The sequence below is a fragment of the Gracilinanus agilis genome, chromosome 5 (assembly GCF_016433145.1).
Source record: "Gracilinanus agilis isolate LMUSP501 chromosome 5, AgileGrace, whole genome shotgun sequence".
NCBI lineage: Eukaryota > Metazoa > Chordata > Mammalia > Didelphimorphia > Didelphidae > Gracilinanus > Gracilinanus agilis.
The window spans coordinates 215,798,415-215,815,608 of NC_058134.1; the positions used below are offsets into that span (position 1 = coordinate 215,798,415).

Genomic DNA, 17,194 nt, shown 5'->3' on the forward strand with positions numbered 1-17,194 from the left:
CATCCCCAGGGACCTCCATTCTCAGGGACCTCCACCCCAGGGACCCCCATCCTCAGGGACCCCCATCCTCAGGGACCTCCATCCTCAGGGACCTCCATCCCCAGGGACCTCCATTCTCAGGGACCTCCACCCCAGGGACCCCCATCCTCAGGGACCCCCATCCTCAGGGACCTCCATCCTCAGGGACCTTCATCCCCAGGGACCTCCATTCTCAGGGACCTCCACCCCAGGGACCCCCATCCTCAGGGACCCCCATCCTCAGGGACCTCCATCCTCAGGGACCTTCATCCCCAGGGACCTCCATTCTCAGGGACCTCCACCCCAGGGACCCCCATCCTCAGGGACCCCCATCCTCAGGGACCTCCATCCTCAGGGACCTTCATCCCCAGGGACCTCCATTCTCAGGGACCTCCACCCCAGGGACCCCCATCCTCAGGGACCCCCATCCTCAGGGACCTCCATCCTCAGGGACCTCCATCCCCAGGGACCTCCATTCTCAGGGACCTCCACCCCAGGGACCCCCATCCTCAGGGACCCCCATCCTCAGGGACCCCCATCCTCAGGGACCTCCATCCTCAGGGACCTCCATCCCCAGGGACCTCCATTCTCAGGGACCTCCATCCCCAGGGACCTCCATTCTCAGGGACCTCCACCCCAGGGACCCCCATCCTCAGGGACCTCCATCCCCAGGGACCTTCGGCAGCCCCAAGAGGAGAATTCGAGAGAGGAGACGGATCTGCATTTGGGGAAGGGACTTTCCCTGCCAGGAGTGGCCTGGGAAAGCTTAGGCAGGACAGAAGCGTGATTAAGAAGGGCTGTTTTCCCAGCGTGTAGGCAGGAGGCTGTGCTTGCCGTCTTGTTGGCCCCGAAGTCAGCTCTCCTTCCCTGCCAACGCCCCGGTCAGCCTCCATCGTCCGCTTTGTCCCTTTGCAGCAAGGCTTCATGCTCCCATTTTTCAGAGGAGGAAACTGAGGCCCGGGGGCAGCGGGGAATGGCCACAGTTCTTATGGCTAACAGACCCCCACATTCTAGCCTCGGTTCCTCTTTGCCCTCCCCTATCCTCTCGTCACTCTCAGGCCAGCGTGGGGAGGGTTCGTAAGGCAGCTCCGTAAAGGAGGAGTCCCTCCCCCCAAGCCTCATCCGGTGCCCCAGAAGCAGGCGGGATACCCCCTCCGGGAGGGTCCCTCCAGAGCCTGAGATGGGCAGGTGGGGCGGGGTCCCGGCTACCCCATCAACCCTTTCCCCGTCTGGCCGCCGGGCTCTCAGATCGCCGCTCCTTCCCAAGCTCTGCAGCCTCGGTTTCCTCGTGTGTAAAGTGAGGGGAGGAGAGGGTGCCTGGGCTGTGCCGCTGGGGACCCCCCCCTTGCCGTGCCAGTGGTCCAACGAAGCTCTCCCCCTGTCTCTGTCTCTCCTCCGTGGCTGTGGTAGGTGGTGACCCGACGGAAGGGGGCCCCCCCTGGATCCCCACGCACCCCCCTTCCGAAGTGACGGTGACCGATATCACAGCCAACTCCATCACCGTCACCTTTCGGGAAGCGCAGGCCGCCGAAGGCTTCTTCCGGGACCGGAGCGGGCACTTCTGAACCTCTCCTTTGTGACCCAGGGGGCTGGGGGCTGAGGCCGGAGGAGGCGCGGGGGGAGGACGACGCCCGGATTTTGTTTTAAAAGACTCGACTCCTAAAGCCCGAGCGAGACGGCGAGAGCGCAAGAGTCCAGCCTCCGTGCTGGGAGGAGGATGTTACGGACGTGCGGGGAGGGGGGACGCGGGACGATCTTCGGGGGCTCTTGGCTACTTCTCGGGGGGGTCACTGGCACCGACCCGGCCTGAGCTGAACTGGCAGGAGAGAGGCCCGGCGATCTCAAAGGGCCTTCCGCAGCCCGGGCTCCAGGACGGAGGGGGGTTTGCCGGGCAGTTTCTCCAGAGGCCCATTCCCGGAGCCCTGGGCACGGGTGGGCAGCAAGGGGATCTGGTGCCTGGCTGGAAGCAGATGGGAGACCCCTCCCAAAAAACACAAAAACAAGCAAAAAGGCCCTTCCTCCTCCCCTGCCCAGATGCAAGCAGCATTTATCTACTTCCACTCCACCAGGGAGGCTGTAAAGAAGGGGCTTTTGTTGAAAAGATTAGAGAGATCCGGGTCTGTGATCCACATCCAGGGGCCCCAGGATGGAAACTCCCTCCCGGAATCAGATTGGCGACTCCTCCAGAACAGATAAACTTGGAATCTGGGAGAGTCGCCAGGGCCCAGGCTCCAGGAGGGCATGTGGCCCAGGCAGGATTTGAATTCGTGTCTTCCTTACTCCAAGGCCAGGTCTCCAGCCGTGCTGCCTTTTTTGGTTATGTTCTGCCCAGCCCACCACCCTCACACTCTATCTCTGTCTCTATCTGTTTCTGTCTCTGTCTCTCTCTGTGTCTGTCTCTCTGTCTCTGTCTCTCTGTCTGTCTCTGTCTCTCTGTCTCTGTCTCTGTCTCTCTCTCTGTCTCTCTATCTCTATCTCTCTGGCTCTCTCTGTGTCTGTCTCTGTCTCTATCTCTGTCTCTCTGTCTGTCTGTCTGTCTCTGTCTCTCTTATTCCTCAAGCACACAAAGGTTTACAAAGCACTTTTCCTCATGATAGGGAGGGAGGGTATTTTTTTATATCCGGACACTGAGGTCCAAAAAAAGGCAACAGCGATCTAAGCATCAGAGCCAGGCCTTTGAATTTGGGTCTTCCGGAGGGTGTGGAAGAGGGGAAAGAGCTGGCTTGCCAGTCCCCCCTCCCATGATGCTTACTCCTTACTCCTTGAGGGGCCTCAGACAAATTCGGGAGCCTCCTTGGGCCTCCGTTTCCTTTTCTGTAAAATGTGGGGTGCCTCCCTTTCGGGCCCTCGGGCTCTCTTCCAAGGCCAGTGAGTTTTTTCCTCTTTCTCAGTTGTGAATATTCCATGTTGGAGTTGTTGGAGAGGAGGAGGAGGAAGTGGGCTGTCACACGACTCCTTTCCTAAGGTTGGCAGGGAGGCGGAAGGCCAAGGGCCCCTGGGGCAGGGGTAGGAGTAGGGGCCTGAGGAAAAGCAAGCGAGCCTGCTGAGGAGCTGCACCTTTCCACCATCCCACATCTGTCCTCCAGAGCCAGAGAGCCCCCAGGACCCCTCCCCCAGGGCCCCAGCGCCCCAGAGCCTGCCACCCAGCCCTGTCGGCCCACACCTGTGTACACGGCGACACACCCTTCGGAGGGGCTGGGCGCCAGGCCAGCATCCTTGGGGCTGGGAGGCGGCACCTGCCTGGCCTGCTTGTTCCCCCTGGGGCCTCCGGCTGAATATTTCATTCTCCCTTTGGGCCTCTAAATCCCTAGCTTGAGGAACAGCTGTCCTGTCCGCCTGGCATTTAGGGGCTGGCAAAGGGCTTTCCCAGCCTTGGAAGGTAGAAGGGGGCCCATTTTGCAGGCCCGGAGATGGGAAAGGACTTGCCCAGGACCCTGATGCTGGGAAGAGCCAGCCCAGGTTTGACCCTGGATCCCCCAATTCTGTGACATGAGTTCTCCGTTGCCGTATCTCTCTGCCCGAGATAATGGGACAAGAGCTGGCTGTGAGGTCCAAAGCCCAGAGCGGGACCTTCGGTAAGATGCCTTCCCAGGCCTCGGTCTCCTCCTCCAGAAGAGGAGGGGGCTTCTTCTCTCTGGGCCCTTCCAGCTCTGAGTCCGGGCCTCTCGGGCCGCTAGGTGTCGGGGCATCTGGCCGTCAGGAGGGCCCTCGGCCATCACCAAGCCAGAGAAGCTTCCCGGGGTGAGAGGGGCCGCGTGCCCGGGGGGGGGGCAGCCTGTGACGCCATTGGTGCAAGAAATGGACCAGTCTTAGCCGCTCTGCCCCTCCTGGCCTTGGGGAGCTTCCTGGGCCCCCAGAGGGCTGAGACAGCATCCTGGGCTCCCGTAGCCTGTGTCAGCGGCAGAGATTCGCACCCAGGGCTTCGATCTTCCAAAGCCAAAGCCAACTCTCTCTTCCCTTTGCCATCTTTTTTTTAAAACCCTTAATCTTCTGTCTTAGAATCAATACTGTGTATCAGTTCCAAGGCAGAAGAGTGGTAAGGGCTAAGAAATCAGGATTAAGTGACTTGTCCAGAGTCACACAGCTAAAAAGTGTCTGAGATCAGATTTGAACCCAGGACCTCCTAGTCTCTAGGCCATGGAACCCCCCAGCTGCCATCTTCCCTTTGCCATCCTTCTCCTCTCGCCATCCTCTTTTGGAGGAACATGAGACCTGGAGCAGATGATTGACTTGCCCAAGGTCTCTTGGCTTGTTCTAGGTCTAGACCCCCTGCCCCAAGACAAGAGCAAAAGATTCGATTCCCACAGAGGCTCTGCATACAGAATCTCTTCTCAGGGGTGATGGCGGAGGGACGCAGGGCTCGGGCAGCCCATCCTGGATCCGGTGCTAGCTCAGCCCTTGTGATCCCGCACAAGTCTCTCGCCCGCTCCTGGACCTCCGCTTTTCCCATCTGCAGAAGGAGGTGGGGGAAGGGCTGCCCCCCAATCCTCTCCCAGCCTCTTCCTCTCTTCCCCGTCAGCGGGAGCCTACGGAGGGGGCTTTATTCTCCCTTCTCAGACTGGCTGGTGAGGACGCCCGGGAAGGGGCTGAGGGGACCTTCTCTGTCCCCCGGCCCTGGACAGACCCCCTAAGCCAGCTGAAGCAGGAGGGTGGGGCGGGGCCCCCTGCTGCTCCCCAGCCTCAGGGGCATCCCTAGAAGGGCTGAGGGGGCCACGGAGGAATGCCGGGGCAGCTGTGGGGGCGGGTGTGGAGAGGTACCAGGGATCCGGTATGGAGCATGAGCCGGAAGGAGCTGGCGGCCCTCTCCTGCCCCCCATCTTCTCTTGGGGGCTCTTTCCCAGCCTGGCACAGGGGAGGACCAGGAGGCCACAGAGTCAGGCCTCGGGGGAAGTGCTAAGCCCAGCAGGGAGATCCATGGGCCGCTGCCAAGAATGCCCAGAGTGAAGGGCCAGCGGCTGGGGCTTTGTCAGGGCCTCGGGAAGCAGCTGCCCCGAACCTGTGGCTTCTCTCCTTCACGCAGACAGACACACAGACACGCACACCCTCGGACTGCTGCAGAATCCTTTCTGAGGCCCCCGAGATCGCCGCAGCCTCCCCTGGCTCTGGGGGCCCTTTCAAAGAACTGACTGTAAATTTAACCGTATTGAGGGGGGCTGCCCGGCTGTCTGCAATAAGCGGGCCTCCAGAGGGGTCCTTAAAGGTCAGGCCCTCCCCCCTTCCCCAGACCCAGGCCCGCCCCAAAGGCCCAGGGCTTCTTTGCCCTCGGCCCCTCCGAGGCCTGGGCTTGGAGAATGACCGGCTCGCCCAGGCTGGGCAGAGGGGCTGGAATCAGAGCAGCCGGCTCGGACCCAGCGCTGGCCTTTACGGCGTGGGATTGTGGACAAATCGCGGTCCTCCATTTCCTACTCTGTAAAGCGAGGGGGCTGGAGTGCCTCTGCTGGGCCCCCCACCCGGCTCTCGCTTCTGTGGCTAGCGGGGGGCCCTCCGCCAGGGTTCTGAGGCCCCGGCCTGCGGCCTCTCCCAGGACCCCCCGCCTCTGTAGAGAGAGGGAGGCCAGAGACTAACACCAGCTCCGGCAGCTTGTCCAGGCAAGGGTGGGTCAGCTCCCAGGCTGGAGAGGGTGGCACCGGGGGACTGGCCCGGCCCCGAGGTGACTCGACCCGCTGCCTAGGCTCTGGGCATTCTGTGAAAGATGGGGCAGAGCCGGCTCGGTGTGGGAGGGGGCCTCCCCCCAAACTCCAGGCCAACTAGCACGAGGCCTCCCCCCTCCCCAGTCTAACTTTCGAATGTTCTAACCCAGCGCCGGTACACTTGCTTTTCCCTTTTTGGAGAGCGAGGAGCGAGCACCCCCACGGCGGCCTGCTTCAAGGCGAGGGGCAGTGACTTAATAATCACACAGTGGCCAATCTGCCTCCTCTGGGGCTCCAGAGCAGGCCAAGCCAGGGCCTGCGGGGGCTGAGGGAGCCCCTTCCCCTGGCATCCCCCCAGCCCCCTGTCCGGCCTGGGAAAGCTTTCTTTGCACAGAACGAGCTTTTAGCTTTGTACAGACAAATGAATGTAGGGGGGGGGGGCTGGGGCTGGGGCCCAGGCAGGTGAGGGAGGGCCTGCCGCCGGCCGGGAGCCGGCCCCATGCGGGGTGGGAGGGCAGGGCAGGGGAGGCAGATGGACGCAGAATGTGGTTTTATTTTTGTACTGACGTCAGTAAGAGACTGTACAGCATCTATTTATTTAGATGATTTATCCGGTATGTGAGGCAAACAAAATTATTGAAGAGAATATTAAAGATGATTTGGAGAAAAAAAACCAGCCTTGTTTCATTTCATCTGAAATGATTTCTTCTTCTTCTTTTCTTTAACTGTTACCTTCCTAACCTAACCCAAGATCTGAAGGTCTGCGAATCAGTACAGTGTATTGGTTCTGAGGGCTAGCTAGGCAATGGGGGTGAAGTGACTCACCCAGGGTCACCCAGCTAGGAAGTGTCTGAGGCCAGATTGGAACCCAGGACTTCCCGACTCTAGACCCAGCCGAACCACCTGGCTACCCCTGAAACTGTTTCTTAATTGTCCTTCCAAAGAACCACAGAAAATGTGTTCATCTGCCTGGGTCCCCGAGGGATGTGGCCTTCCCCTCTGGAGTCGGTCATCTCAGGTACAGAGAAGGGGAGGAGCCCAGCAAAGGTCACCCAGCGGGAGAGCCGCCAGATTAGAGCTCCTTCCACGAAATCCATCAACAAGATTGTCCCGGGGGCGGAGGCGAAAATGAATCATGGGAAAAGCTGTGGGAAAATATTCTTAAATTAAATTTAAAATGAAATAAAAAAAACAAGATTGTCCCAAACCTGGGGGGCCACGAGGGAAAATGCAGAATCGGTTCCCACCCTTAAGGAATTTACAGTGGCACCTCAGATATTTCAGTGTGACCCTGGGCAGGTCACTTCACCCCCATGGCCTTGGAACCCATATGCAGTTTTGATTCTAAGGCAGAAGGGAAGAGGTTTTTTGTTGTTTTTTTTTTTTAAGACCATTTTCCCCATTGGTGAGGGCTCTTTGAGGCCCAGGGAGGGAAGGCCGTTCCTCCCAAGGGTGGGCCCTAGGAATGCCGCCCAGCAGGCTACCTGTTCAAGAGCCTTGGAGCTTGGAGCCTCGAGAGCTTCTGCTGCAAAAATGGTGGGTCCTTCTATTCTTCCAGGCCAGTCTGAAAGCAGGAGAAACAGTAGTGAGTGACGTGTTAGGAAAGGGGTGATGTGGAACCCTGCACAGAATGGGAGATTTTCCTGCTGAATATGATTTTTTATTCCTCTTTTTAAGAAGAGTCCTGTGTTCTAGGGGCCGTCTCTCCAGGAGAGGTAGGGATAAATGTGGGGGAGAACCAAGAATATCAATAAAGAATTGATTTCAAAAAAGAAACGGCCTCGGTTTTCTCTTCCCATTTTTCTTATTATTATCTCTTCTCTTTCTTAAGGGATGGCTCTCTAGGAAGGGCTGGAGAAAGGGCTACAGTGGGAAATGTAGATGACCCAAAAAGGGAAGGTAGCAATAAAAGATTTTTTTAATGCTTATGATTGGAGAAAGGATTTATTAAGCACCTACTATGTGCTAGGAGTTTAGGATACAGCAAAAAAAAAAAAGCAAAAGACAAATGTTGCTCTCAAGTGGGAAGACAACATGCAAGTAACTATATACAAACAAGCTTTTAGAGGGTTAATAGGAAATAATTAAGAGGGAGAAGGCACTAGAATGCAGAGTGCAATTTTAGTTGGGACTGGAAGGAAGCCAGAAAGAGGGATGAGGAGAGAGAGGAAGAAGAAGGAGAGCATTCCAGGTATAGGTAAGGGACAACCAGAGGAAATGCTAGCAGTCGAGAGGTGGCCAGATCTGTTTGGTGGAACAGCCTGAAGGCCATCGTCCCTGGATGGAAGAGGACAGGTCAGGGAATAAGGTGGGAAGGATGAAGGGCTTTGAATGCCAGAGAATTTTGGTTTTGATCCTTGAGGCCACTGGAGTAATTAAGGTGATATGGTTGGACCTGAAATCATGGGATGGGAAATCATAGATACAGGATGGGAGGCATGGCTAGAGAGCTAGTGTGGCTGTGTGACCCTGGGCAAGTCACTGACCCCCCAACCCAAACGGAATCTCTAAGATTCTAGGTCACAGAAGGCTTCCCTCCCTGGGTGTTCCCTATGGATGAAACAAAGAGGGGGGGAGCAGGTCAGAGTCATGGGAGTGAAAGGGCAAGGCCAGAGCGAGTGAGCGAGCGAGACAGAGAGACAGACACAGAGTGCCAAAATTTAATTCAGAGACCCTAGAGTCTAGCTCAGGTTGGGAACTGCCATTTACTTCTTGTGTGTCCCTGAGAAGTGACTCCGCTTCCCTGGGCCTCAGATACCTTCTGTATATTGAGGGGTTTGGGTTAGATGCTCTCTGAGGTCCCTTAAATCTCATGAACCTGTGGGGGCTTCTTAAACAGACGGAGGGCTAAGTGTTTGGGGGGTTAGCCAGGAACTATCAGGGCACTGGGAATTGCAGGTCTCCGATTCAATTAATCACACCTTGATAAAAAAAAATGCCTACTGGGTGCAGACAAGAGTTTTACAAATCCAGATGATTTCAGCATAGAGGTGCTCATCAGCGATAAGCCCGTTCATGCCCCTTCCGCATCCCTGGCTACAGCTTTCATTCTTCTTAGAGCTGGACATTCTGCCTCTACCTGGCTGGAGAAAGGCAGCAGGAAGGGCTCTAGAGAGACTCCAATCCCTTCCCTTTACAAATGAGGAAACTGAGGTCTCACAAAGGGGAAGTCACATTCATCCAAGGTCCTACAAGTACTGAGTGTCAGATCTGGTGGAATTTGAATCTGAGTCCCCTGACTAAAGTCAGGTCTCTTTCTTTTTCTTTTTCTTTTTTTTTTATTTTAAACCCTTACCTTCCATCTTGGAGTCAATACTGTCTATTGGCTCCAAGGCAGAAGAGTGGTAAGGGCTAGGCAATGGGGGTCAAGTGACTTGCCCAGGGTCACACAGCTGGAAATGTTTGAAGTCAAATTTGAACCCAGGGCCTCCCATCTCTAGGCCTGGCTCTCAATCCACTGAGCTACCCAGCTGCCCCCAGTCAGGGCTCTTTCTATTGAACCACACTGCCCAAAAGCACTTGACTTAGAAAGGATGCTCAATAAAAGTTTGCTAGATTGGCTTGGCTTGGATTTATCAACTTGGCAATCATTGAGCAAGCATTAAGCACCTACTATGTGCCGGGCATTGGGCCCGGTCCTGAGCATTTAAAACCTAAATCAAGTAAAATGAAGTTTCTGCCCTTAAAGAGCAGATGTTTCTTCATCACCAGGAGTGCCTTCCCTCTGCTGATTCTGGCCAATATGTCTCATGTGTACGTGGCTGTTTGTGTGTTGTCTCCCCTGGCAGACTAAGCTCCTTGAAGGCAAGGCGTGTCTTTGGCCTTTCTTTGTATCCCCAGGAAGGTACTTCATAAATGACCAACTTAGAGGACACTGTGTCAACAGAGAACTCCATAATAAAGTATTTTTTGTGGGTGGGGGGCAGGCTGGGTCCTCATCCTGGGACATTCAAGATACAAGGGAAGGTAAGCGACCTCCCTCCAGGCATTGGATCAGTACCAGGAACAGCTCTTGGCCCCTTCCCCATGGCTTTCTGGGCCCCCAAAGTCAGCCTGACTTCTTTCCCTAGCAGACTAGGCAAACACCAATGGGCCAAGCAGCCCAGAGGGAACTCAGGTGGGGAGGTGAGCAAGGGGGCACGATCTCCAGGCGAGAAGTTCACAGATCCCCCCCAGCTCCAAGTTCATTGACCAGGGGTTCCCAGGCGAGCCAGTGGTGCTGTCTTCCCAGCTGGGCCTCCCACAGAGTCAGCAGCTGGCCTGCTTAACCTAAACCTTGTTTCCTCTTTGACAGATTTCACATAAATATTATTGTTACACATTTGGGATTTTTTTCTTCTTTTTTTTAAACAATTTGACAACAGACCAGATCTCTGATTCTTCATCATTGTGGTTCCCTTCCCAAATAGGAAGGATGCCTTCGGAATGGGAGGCAGTGGGAGAGACAGAAGGAACTCTGGGCATCAAATCCCTCCAGCCCATGGAGTAGTGGGTGATCTCAGCAGGCTCAGCTCCCCATCCTGGGCCTTAGCTTCTTCACCTCCAAAATGAGAAGATTTCTGGGATGATCCAAGGTGCCTCCTGGCTTTGACTTTGCCTGTTCTTGGGGCCCTCCCAGCTCTGACACTGGCCTTAGAACAGGGAATGCCAGCTGGGAGGGCCTCAGAACAGAGACTGTCTAGGCTGTCAGGGACCTTAGAAATGTAGGGATATTAGAAGAGAGAACTCCAGAACTGAGGGGGGGTACCTAGTCCTACAGTCCCTCTCAGCTCAAATGTCCCTGTCTGAAGCTTCCACTTAACTCTGAGAACTTCTCTTCCGGGATACTCTTACCTCTAGGCTTTTGTGACACTGCTTTCTCGTGGTTCTCCTCTCTAACTCCTCTGCTACTTCCCTGAATCTGGAATTCAGAAGGCCAGAGTTCAAATCCTACCCCAAACGCTTACCAACTATATACCTGGGCAGTTCCCTTAATTTCTGTTTGCCTCAGTTTCCTCCTCTGTAAAATAGGGATAATAATAGCCCCTTCTCTCCCCTTCTGTCCTGTTGTTATGAGGTTAGAATAGGATTATTTATAAAATGCTTTGCGAACCTTAGTTTGATAGATATGTCAACTAATACAAGTTACTGTATGATGCTCACTAAGTGTGGTTGTTCCCCTGACCTTCCTCTTTTTTCTCTCCCTATTATGTCTCTCGGAGATCTCATTAGCTTCTGGGGAATCAGAGATTATCATCTCTTAAACTGTGATTCTCAGCTTTATCCAGCCAAATTCTCTGCTTATCTAGTTCTGGTCTCTCCTGAGTTCCTGGCCAGCATCACCAATAGCTTTTTCAAATAGATGTTCTATAGACATCTCAAATTCACCATGACCAAAACAGAACTCAGAATCAAAAGCCCTCCCCTCTTCTGAACCTTCTTATTACTGACTAGGACACTGTCCAGGCCTCCCAGTTCCCCAGGCTCCCTGGAATCATCCCTGATGCCTCACTCTCATTTGTTCCCCTCTATCCAATTTGTTGCTAAATCTAATTTCTACCTTCCTCTCATCTTTCATATGTCTCTTTTCCACTCAGACAGCCCCCATTCTAATACAGGCCCTCGTCACTGTTGCCATGGCCTCCTAATTGACTCTCAAATCTCTCCCCACCCCAATCCACCCTCCATTAGCTCTCAAAGTGATTTAACTCAAGATCTGACCATATCCCCTCCACCCCTACTCAATAAACTCCAATAGCTCCCTATTACTGCCAAGATTAAATATATGAAGCCCTCTGCTTGGTCCTGAATTTCCTTCACAAGTCTGGGCCCTTCCTGCCTTTCAAATCTTTTTTTTTTAAACCCTTACCTTCCAGAATCAATATTATGTATTGTTTCTGATGTAGAAGAGCAGTAAAGGCTAGGGTTTAATAGGGGTTAAGTGACTTGCCCAGGGTCACACAGCTAGGAAGTATCTTGAGGCCAGATTCTGGACTGGCTTTCTATCCACTAAACCACTTAGCTGCACCCTTTTCCATTTTTCTTACAATTCGCCCCTCCGCCCCCCCAAATACCTACAATTTATGGGCACTGGTCTTGCTATTTCTAGAACAGGGCATTTCCCATTTCCCTGTATTTGTACTGGCCATCTCTAATGCCTGGAGTGTCCTCTCCTCTGCTCCTCTGACTCAACTCAGATCCTACCTTCTGCAGGAGGCCTTTCTGGATGTCATTCCCCACTCCCTTGAGATTGCCTTTGGGGTAGTCAGTCTTATCTGGGTCTTACATGTATCTTGCATGTTCCTTGAAGGCAGAGGCAGTGTTTTTGCTTTTCTTTGCAGCCCTAACTCTTAGCTTAGCCTGCAGGAAGCACTTAATTGCTTATTGACTTGACTTGTCTGACCTTCCGTGTTCTAAGATGTTCTGTGTTGTGAGACCTCTGTTGGCAATCTGGTAGAGATTATGTATATTTATAAATGCATAAAATATACCGGGTTACAAAGGAGACCAAGATAGTGAAATAAGTATGTTGTTTTCCCCCATCCAAGTTGTCGAACCCTCTGAAATTGGCCTGCCAGCCTGCAGAATGAGGCCCAGCTCAAACTGTAATTAGGAAGGGGAAGCTAGGTGGATTGGCAGCCAGGCCTAAAGTCCGGAGGTCCTGGGTTCAAATCTAGACTCAGATACTCCCTAGCTGCATGACCCTGGGTAAGTCACTTAAGCCCTACTGCCTAGTCCTTACAGCCCTTCTGCCTTGGAACAATACAGAGTGTTGATTCTAAGATGGAAAGTTAAGGTGAGCCTCGGCTTCCCTATCTCAAAATTGGGGCTAATAATCCCCACCCTGCCTCCTTCTCGGCCGTCTTCGGAGGATCATTGGTGAGAAAGGAGATGAAGCCTCAGGCTGGGATGCAGAGTTGAGCTCCAGTGGTCTTTCTGCCATTGGCAGGGCCTGTAGACTCGTGGCAGCCGAAGGGTTAAGGGGCAGCGATAACATGTCCTCCAGTAACGTCTCCCTGCTCTCGTCCTTCCCGGGGGAGTGGGGTTGGGCAGGGGGCGCGGGGCCTGGACTTGGCTGAGTGGCCTCTGAATGCATCCGAACTGGCCACCTCACCCCTCTCTCCCAGACAGAAATAAATACTGGAGATGTTAAAGGAACGCCGGGGAGCAGCTGCGGCCGATCCCCGGCGGGCATATTGGCTGCCTCCCTAGTCACTGTTTGCAAACGTGAACTGGAGGAGAGCCTCCTTTTCCTGCCCCGTTGAAGGGTCCAGAGACCCCGCGGACTCCCTAACGAGTCCTGGGGCTGCACTGTCAAAGAGGGGTCCGGGCTGGTTAAATGGAGGGTGGACCAAGGCGGAGGTTTGCAGCTGGGGGAGGGATTGGAGGGTATACTGTTTATACTACTGCATTGCATCGGCGTAGTGCTTTGCAAAAGCAAAGAAGTCCCAGCTCCCCCTCCTTCTCTCCTCAGGCTTCTTCCTTCTCACCCTCCTCGGGGTTCTCTCTTGCACTTTCCTCCCTCTTTCCCTTTTCCTTTCTTCTTCTTCCTTCCCTCTCTTATCCTCCCTCCTCCTTCCCTGCTTTTCCTTCTCTTCCCATCCTCCTTCCCATATCCGTCTCCTCCTTTCTTCCTCCTTCTAGACTCTTCATCATCTTCTCCTTTTCCTCTTCTTGCTCCCTCCCGTTCTACTTCCCAACCCCCGTTCTCTTCCTCTCCCTCCTCCTATCTTCCTGCCTCTCTACTCCCTCCCTCTCTCTCCCCTCCTCCCTCCCTCCCCCTTCTCTATGTCTTCTCGGGGGCGGGGTCCCTTTAAGAGCCTGCGCGCGCTCTTCCCTTTCCCTAGCAACCGCCCCCGGGGAGGTGTAGGCCCTGGTAACGGTGCCAGTCACGTGGTGCCCGCGCGGCGGCGCGAGCCACTGAAGGCGAGCCGGGGAGCGGCGGGGGCCCGGGGCTTGAGTGTGTCTGGGTCTGGGTGCTCGGGGCGCGCGTGCGCGAGCGGTGCAGCAGCCGCCGCGGGAGGAGGGAGCTCAAGTATTATGGGCTGTGGGCGCTGCTGAACAAGATGGAGCTGTCTGCAGTGGGAGAGCGGGTGTTTGCGGCCGAATCCATCATCAAGCGGCGGATCCGAAAGGTGAGCGGCTGCCCCTCCGGTACCCCGGGCCCCTGCCCGGGCAGCGGCCCCGGGCCCAGGCAGTGCAGGGGGGGAGGGGGTCGGGTCAGTGCGTTGCAAGCCGGGCGCTGACCTGCACTGTGCTGCCTGCCTGCCTGCCTGCCTGCCTCCCTCCCTATTGCGCCCTTCCTCCTCCTCTTCCTCATCTTCTTCTTCCTCTGTTTTTCAGGGACGCATCGAATACCTGGTGAAATGGAAAGGTTGGGCCATCAAGTGAGTGTCGCGGGGGGCCGTTCGCTGCAAAGCCACGGGTCTCCCTCCCATCCTTCCTCCCATCCTTCTTTCCATCCTTCTTCCCTCCCTGCCTCCCTCCTGCAGCAGTAGCAACGGCAGCAGCCGCCGCCCGGTGCCCAGTGCCCTTCTGGCCAGCGCTTTGCTGGCTGCTTGCTGCCCGTCCGCTGCCTGTCTGCCTGCCCGCCCGCCCTTCCGCCCTCCGGGGAGTCTCTTGCAAGCCTGGGAGGCTCGCTCTGCTTTCGGCCTGGTTGTGCGCCCCTCTCCCACTCCCCCCCTTCCGCATGTGTGTTTTCACAGGTACAGCACTTGGGAACCGGAGGAAAACATCTTGGACTCCAGGCTGATCGCAGCTTTCGAGCAGAAGTGAGTTGGGGGTAGCGGTGGGGGCGGAGGGGAAGGGGCCGGAGTAGTGTAGCCTCCAGAGCAGTAGGAGAGACGAGGTGGTTGGGGGGGACCTCTCAATTCATGTTGGGGTCTCTCCTCTCCAGGGAGAGGGAGCGGGAACTGTATGGGCCGAAGAAGAGGGGACCCAAGCCGAAAACTTTCCTGCTGAAGGTAATCTGCTCCAAAGCCCTCCTCGGAGCCTCCCTCCTCCGGCCCCTGACTGGGACCCCCTCTCCGGGGCCCCTAGGGCTGCAGCCCGCTTTTCAGTAAAGTGGGGGAGGGGAGCTAGGTGAACTTTGGAAACAAAGTTAGTTGGCTGAACTCGGGGAGATGGCGGAGAGCCCTCCCAGATGGCCCAGACCTGACCTTGGCCCTTGGCCAGATTCCGTAGCCCTTGTGGCTTTGCTTGGTACAGGGAGTTCCCGGGAAGGAGGCTGCTGGCACCACCTCAAGGCTGAGCTGGGGGCTCTGAGGGGTCCTAAAAGCTGCAGGGGGTGGAGGAGAGGAGGGGGGCCTAGAAGATGGTCTATGGGAGCGGCTCTGTGGTTTGGAGTCTTGAGAATGTGGTGGGGGGGCAGCCCTGGGGCCTGGGGAGGGACAGGGAGAAAGCAGGTGCCCCTGACCAGGGGCTGTCAGGAGGCCAGTGACAGATGGGGCCATCCACTCCCGAGGAGACTGCCTCCCCTACTGCAGGTCCCTAGGAGCCCCTAAATTAGAACAGGCGCTGGGGTCTGGGCCCGGTGTCAGTCGCCTCCTGCCTTCTCGGCCATAATGAGACCCCCGCTCATTCCTCCCCTGGGCACATTTGCACAGACCCACCCTACTGCTCTGGCTTGGAAACTGAATGGGGCCTTCCAGGGTGGAAAGAAAACACTGGGGGTCCGGCTCTCCCTGCCGGACCTTAGGCAGATCCTCTTTCCAGGCCTCCAAGCTTGCCTTCATTTTCTTCAGCTGTAAAATTCAGAGCTTTGAATTAATTCATCTCTAGAAATGTTTTCTTGTGCTAAGAGCTGCCACATTTGGCTCCAACATCCCCTTTTCTGTCCCTCCCAGCTCTGACATTCCCTGTTCTAAGCCCTACCCCACCCCCAGCTCTGGCATTCTTAATTCTAAGCCCCCTCCCAGCTCTGACATCCCCTGTTCTGAGCTCCCTCCCAGCTCTGACATCCCCTGTTCTGAGCTCCCTCCCAGCTCTGACATCCCCTGTTCTGAGCTCCCTCCCAGCTCTGACATCCTCTGTTCTAANCAGCTCTGACATCCCCTGTTCTGAGCTCCCTCCCAGCTCTGACATCCTCTGTTCTAAGCTGCCTCCCAGCTCTGGCATTCTTAATTCTAAGCTCCCTCCTAGCTCAGACCTTCCCTGTTCTAAGCTCCCTCCCAACTCTGACACTCCCTTCTTCAAGGCTTTCCAAGCTCTGACGTTCTCAGCTGGCTCTGAGCTGTGGCATCCCAGGTTCTGGGGTCCCTTAGTGTGCTGATGTTAGGTGACTAATGCTAGACTCTCTAAGGGAATCCCAGCTTCTAAGGTCTCTTCCCTTTGGGGGAAGAGCAGAGGAGGGAGCCTCTAGCATAAGGAGCTCTTCAGGGCCCCAGGCTGATGGTGCAGTGATCCCTGACATGGGGAGGCACCAAGAGGGACTGGTAAGGGTTGCAATGTAGTAGAATAGGTCTGGACCTGGGAGTTTGGAGCTCTGGGTTCCAGTGTGTGCCCTCACCACCACCATTTGTCCTTGGGCTCTATGTGGCCTCACTTTCCAATGCTGGAAAATGGGGATTCTGAAGACCCCGAGTATCCTGGGAAATGCCGGGTTTGGAAGCAATTCTGTATTTATTAAGCCTCAGCATGTCGAATGTCTTGTTTATTCCAAGACTGCCCTGTTAGGTGGGGTGTCCAGAGGGCCTCAGCACCGTCTTACAGATGAGGAAACAGAGTCACAGAGGGGAAGTCACTGCCATTCAGGCTCTGAGCGGGGCCTCTGCTGTTCTGTGGGGTACAGGGGAGGTGGGAGGGGTCAAAGAGGGCTCTGCCCTAGCAGAGGCGAGGGGTGTCTGTGGGAGCTGCAGACGGAGAAGTGGGAAGCAGAGTGTGGAAATCAGAACCTGGGTAGCAGTCGAGGTTGGGGGGGAGTAGGCATGTATTAAGCCCCTGCTCTATCCCACACCCCCTCGATTTACAAGGAAGCAAGCAGAGCAGTGGGGGAGATATTTAGGGATCATTTTCTGGGTTTTGATCAATCAGCCTCAGAAAGAGTCACTTGACAGCAGCCAGGCAGCACAGTGGATAGAGTGCCAGGTCTGGAGTTGAGAGGACCTGGGTTCAAATCTGGCCTTAAACATTTCTTAGCTGTGATCCTTGGGAAATGACTTAACCCCAGTTGCCTGGCCCTGCTACTCTTCTGCCTTAGAATTGACACTAAGACGAAGAGAAGAATTTAAGAAAAGAAAAAGGAAGGCCCACTTGCCTGCCACCTCACAGATGCCAGTGGCAGTGCCCAGAAGAGAAGCCAGTCACATTTTCTTCAGAAAAGTCCCCTTTTTTGACTTCACCCAAGATTGAATTAAGAACCTGATTGAGACATGAAGGTCCTTCTGAGCAATAGAGAAAGCTGCCTGGGAAAACAGCATGCTACCTGTCTGCTTTGGGGAACAAGAATCTGAATCACTGGCTTGTCCAGGAGGCAGGCCTAAGAAATCCCCAACAGTTAGGGCTGCTTTGTGAGGTAGTGAGTTCCCCATCCCTGCAAGTATTCAAGCAGAGACTAGATGACTGTTCCC

The 17,194-nt window shown here is 55.3% G+C and overlaps 2 protein-coding genes across 3 annotated transcripts in view; both read left to right on the forward strand.

Annotated features, from left to right (window-relative positions):
• Positions 1 to 1,583, forward strand: part of CBX7 (chromobox 7) — a 13,323-nt gene extending 11,740 nt beyond the window's left edge. Inside the window, exon 3 of the mRNA XM_044679113.1 lies at positions 1,376 to 1,583. Coding sequence (XP_044535048.1) covers positions 1,376 to 1,583 — 208 coding nt within the window. The remainder of the gene's footprint in view (positions 1 to 1,375) is intronic.
• A 12,103-nt stretch (positions 1,584 to 13,686) lies between these two features.
• CBX6 (chromobox 6) overlaps positions 13,687 to 17,194 on the forward strand; it is a 17,343-nt gene continuing 13,835 nt past the window's right edge. For both annotated transcript variants that reach the window (XM_044678065.1, XM_044678066.1), the window contains exons 1-4: positions 13,687 to 13,762; positions 13,971 to 14,014; positions 14,333 to 14,398; positions 14,524 to 14,590. In XM_044678065.1, the coding sequence (XP_044534000.1) occupies positions 13,694 to 13,762; positions 13,971 to 14,014; positions 14,333 to 14,398; positions 14,524 to 14,590 (246 nt within the window). In that variant the 5' untranslated portion in view covers positions 13,687 to 13,693. The remainder of the gene's footprint in view (positions 13,763 to 13,970; positions 14,015 to 14,332; positions 14,399 to 14,523; positions 14,591 to 17,194) is intronic.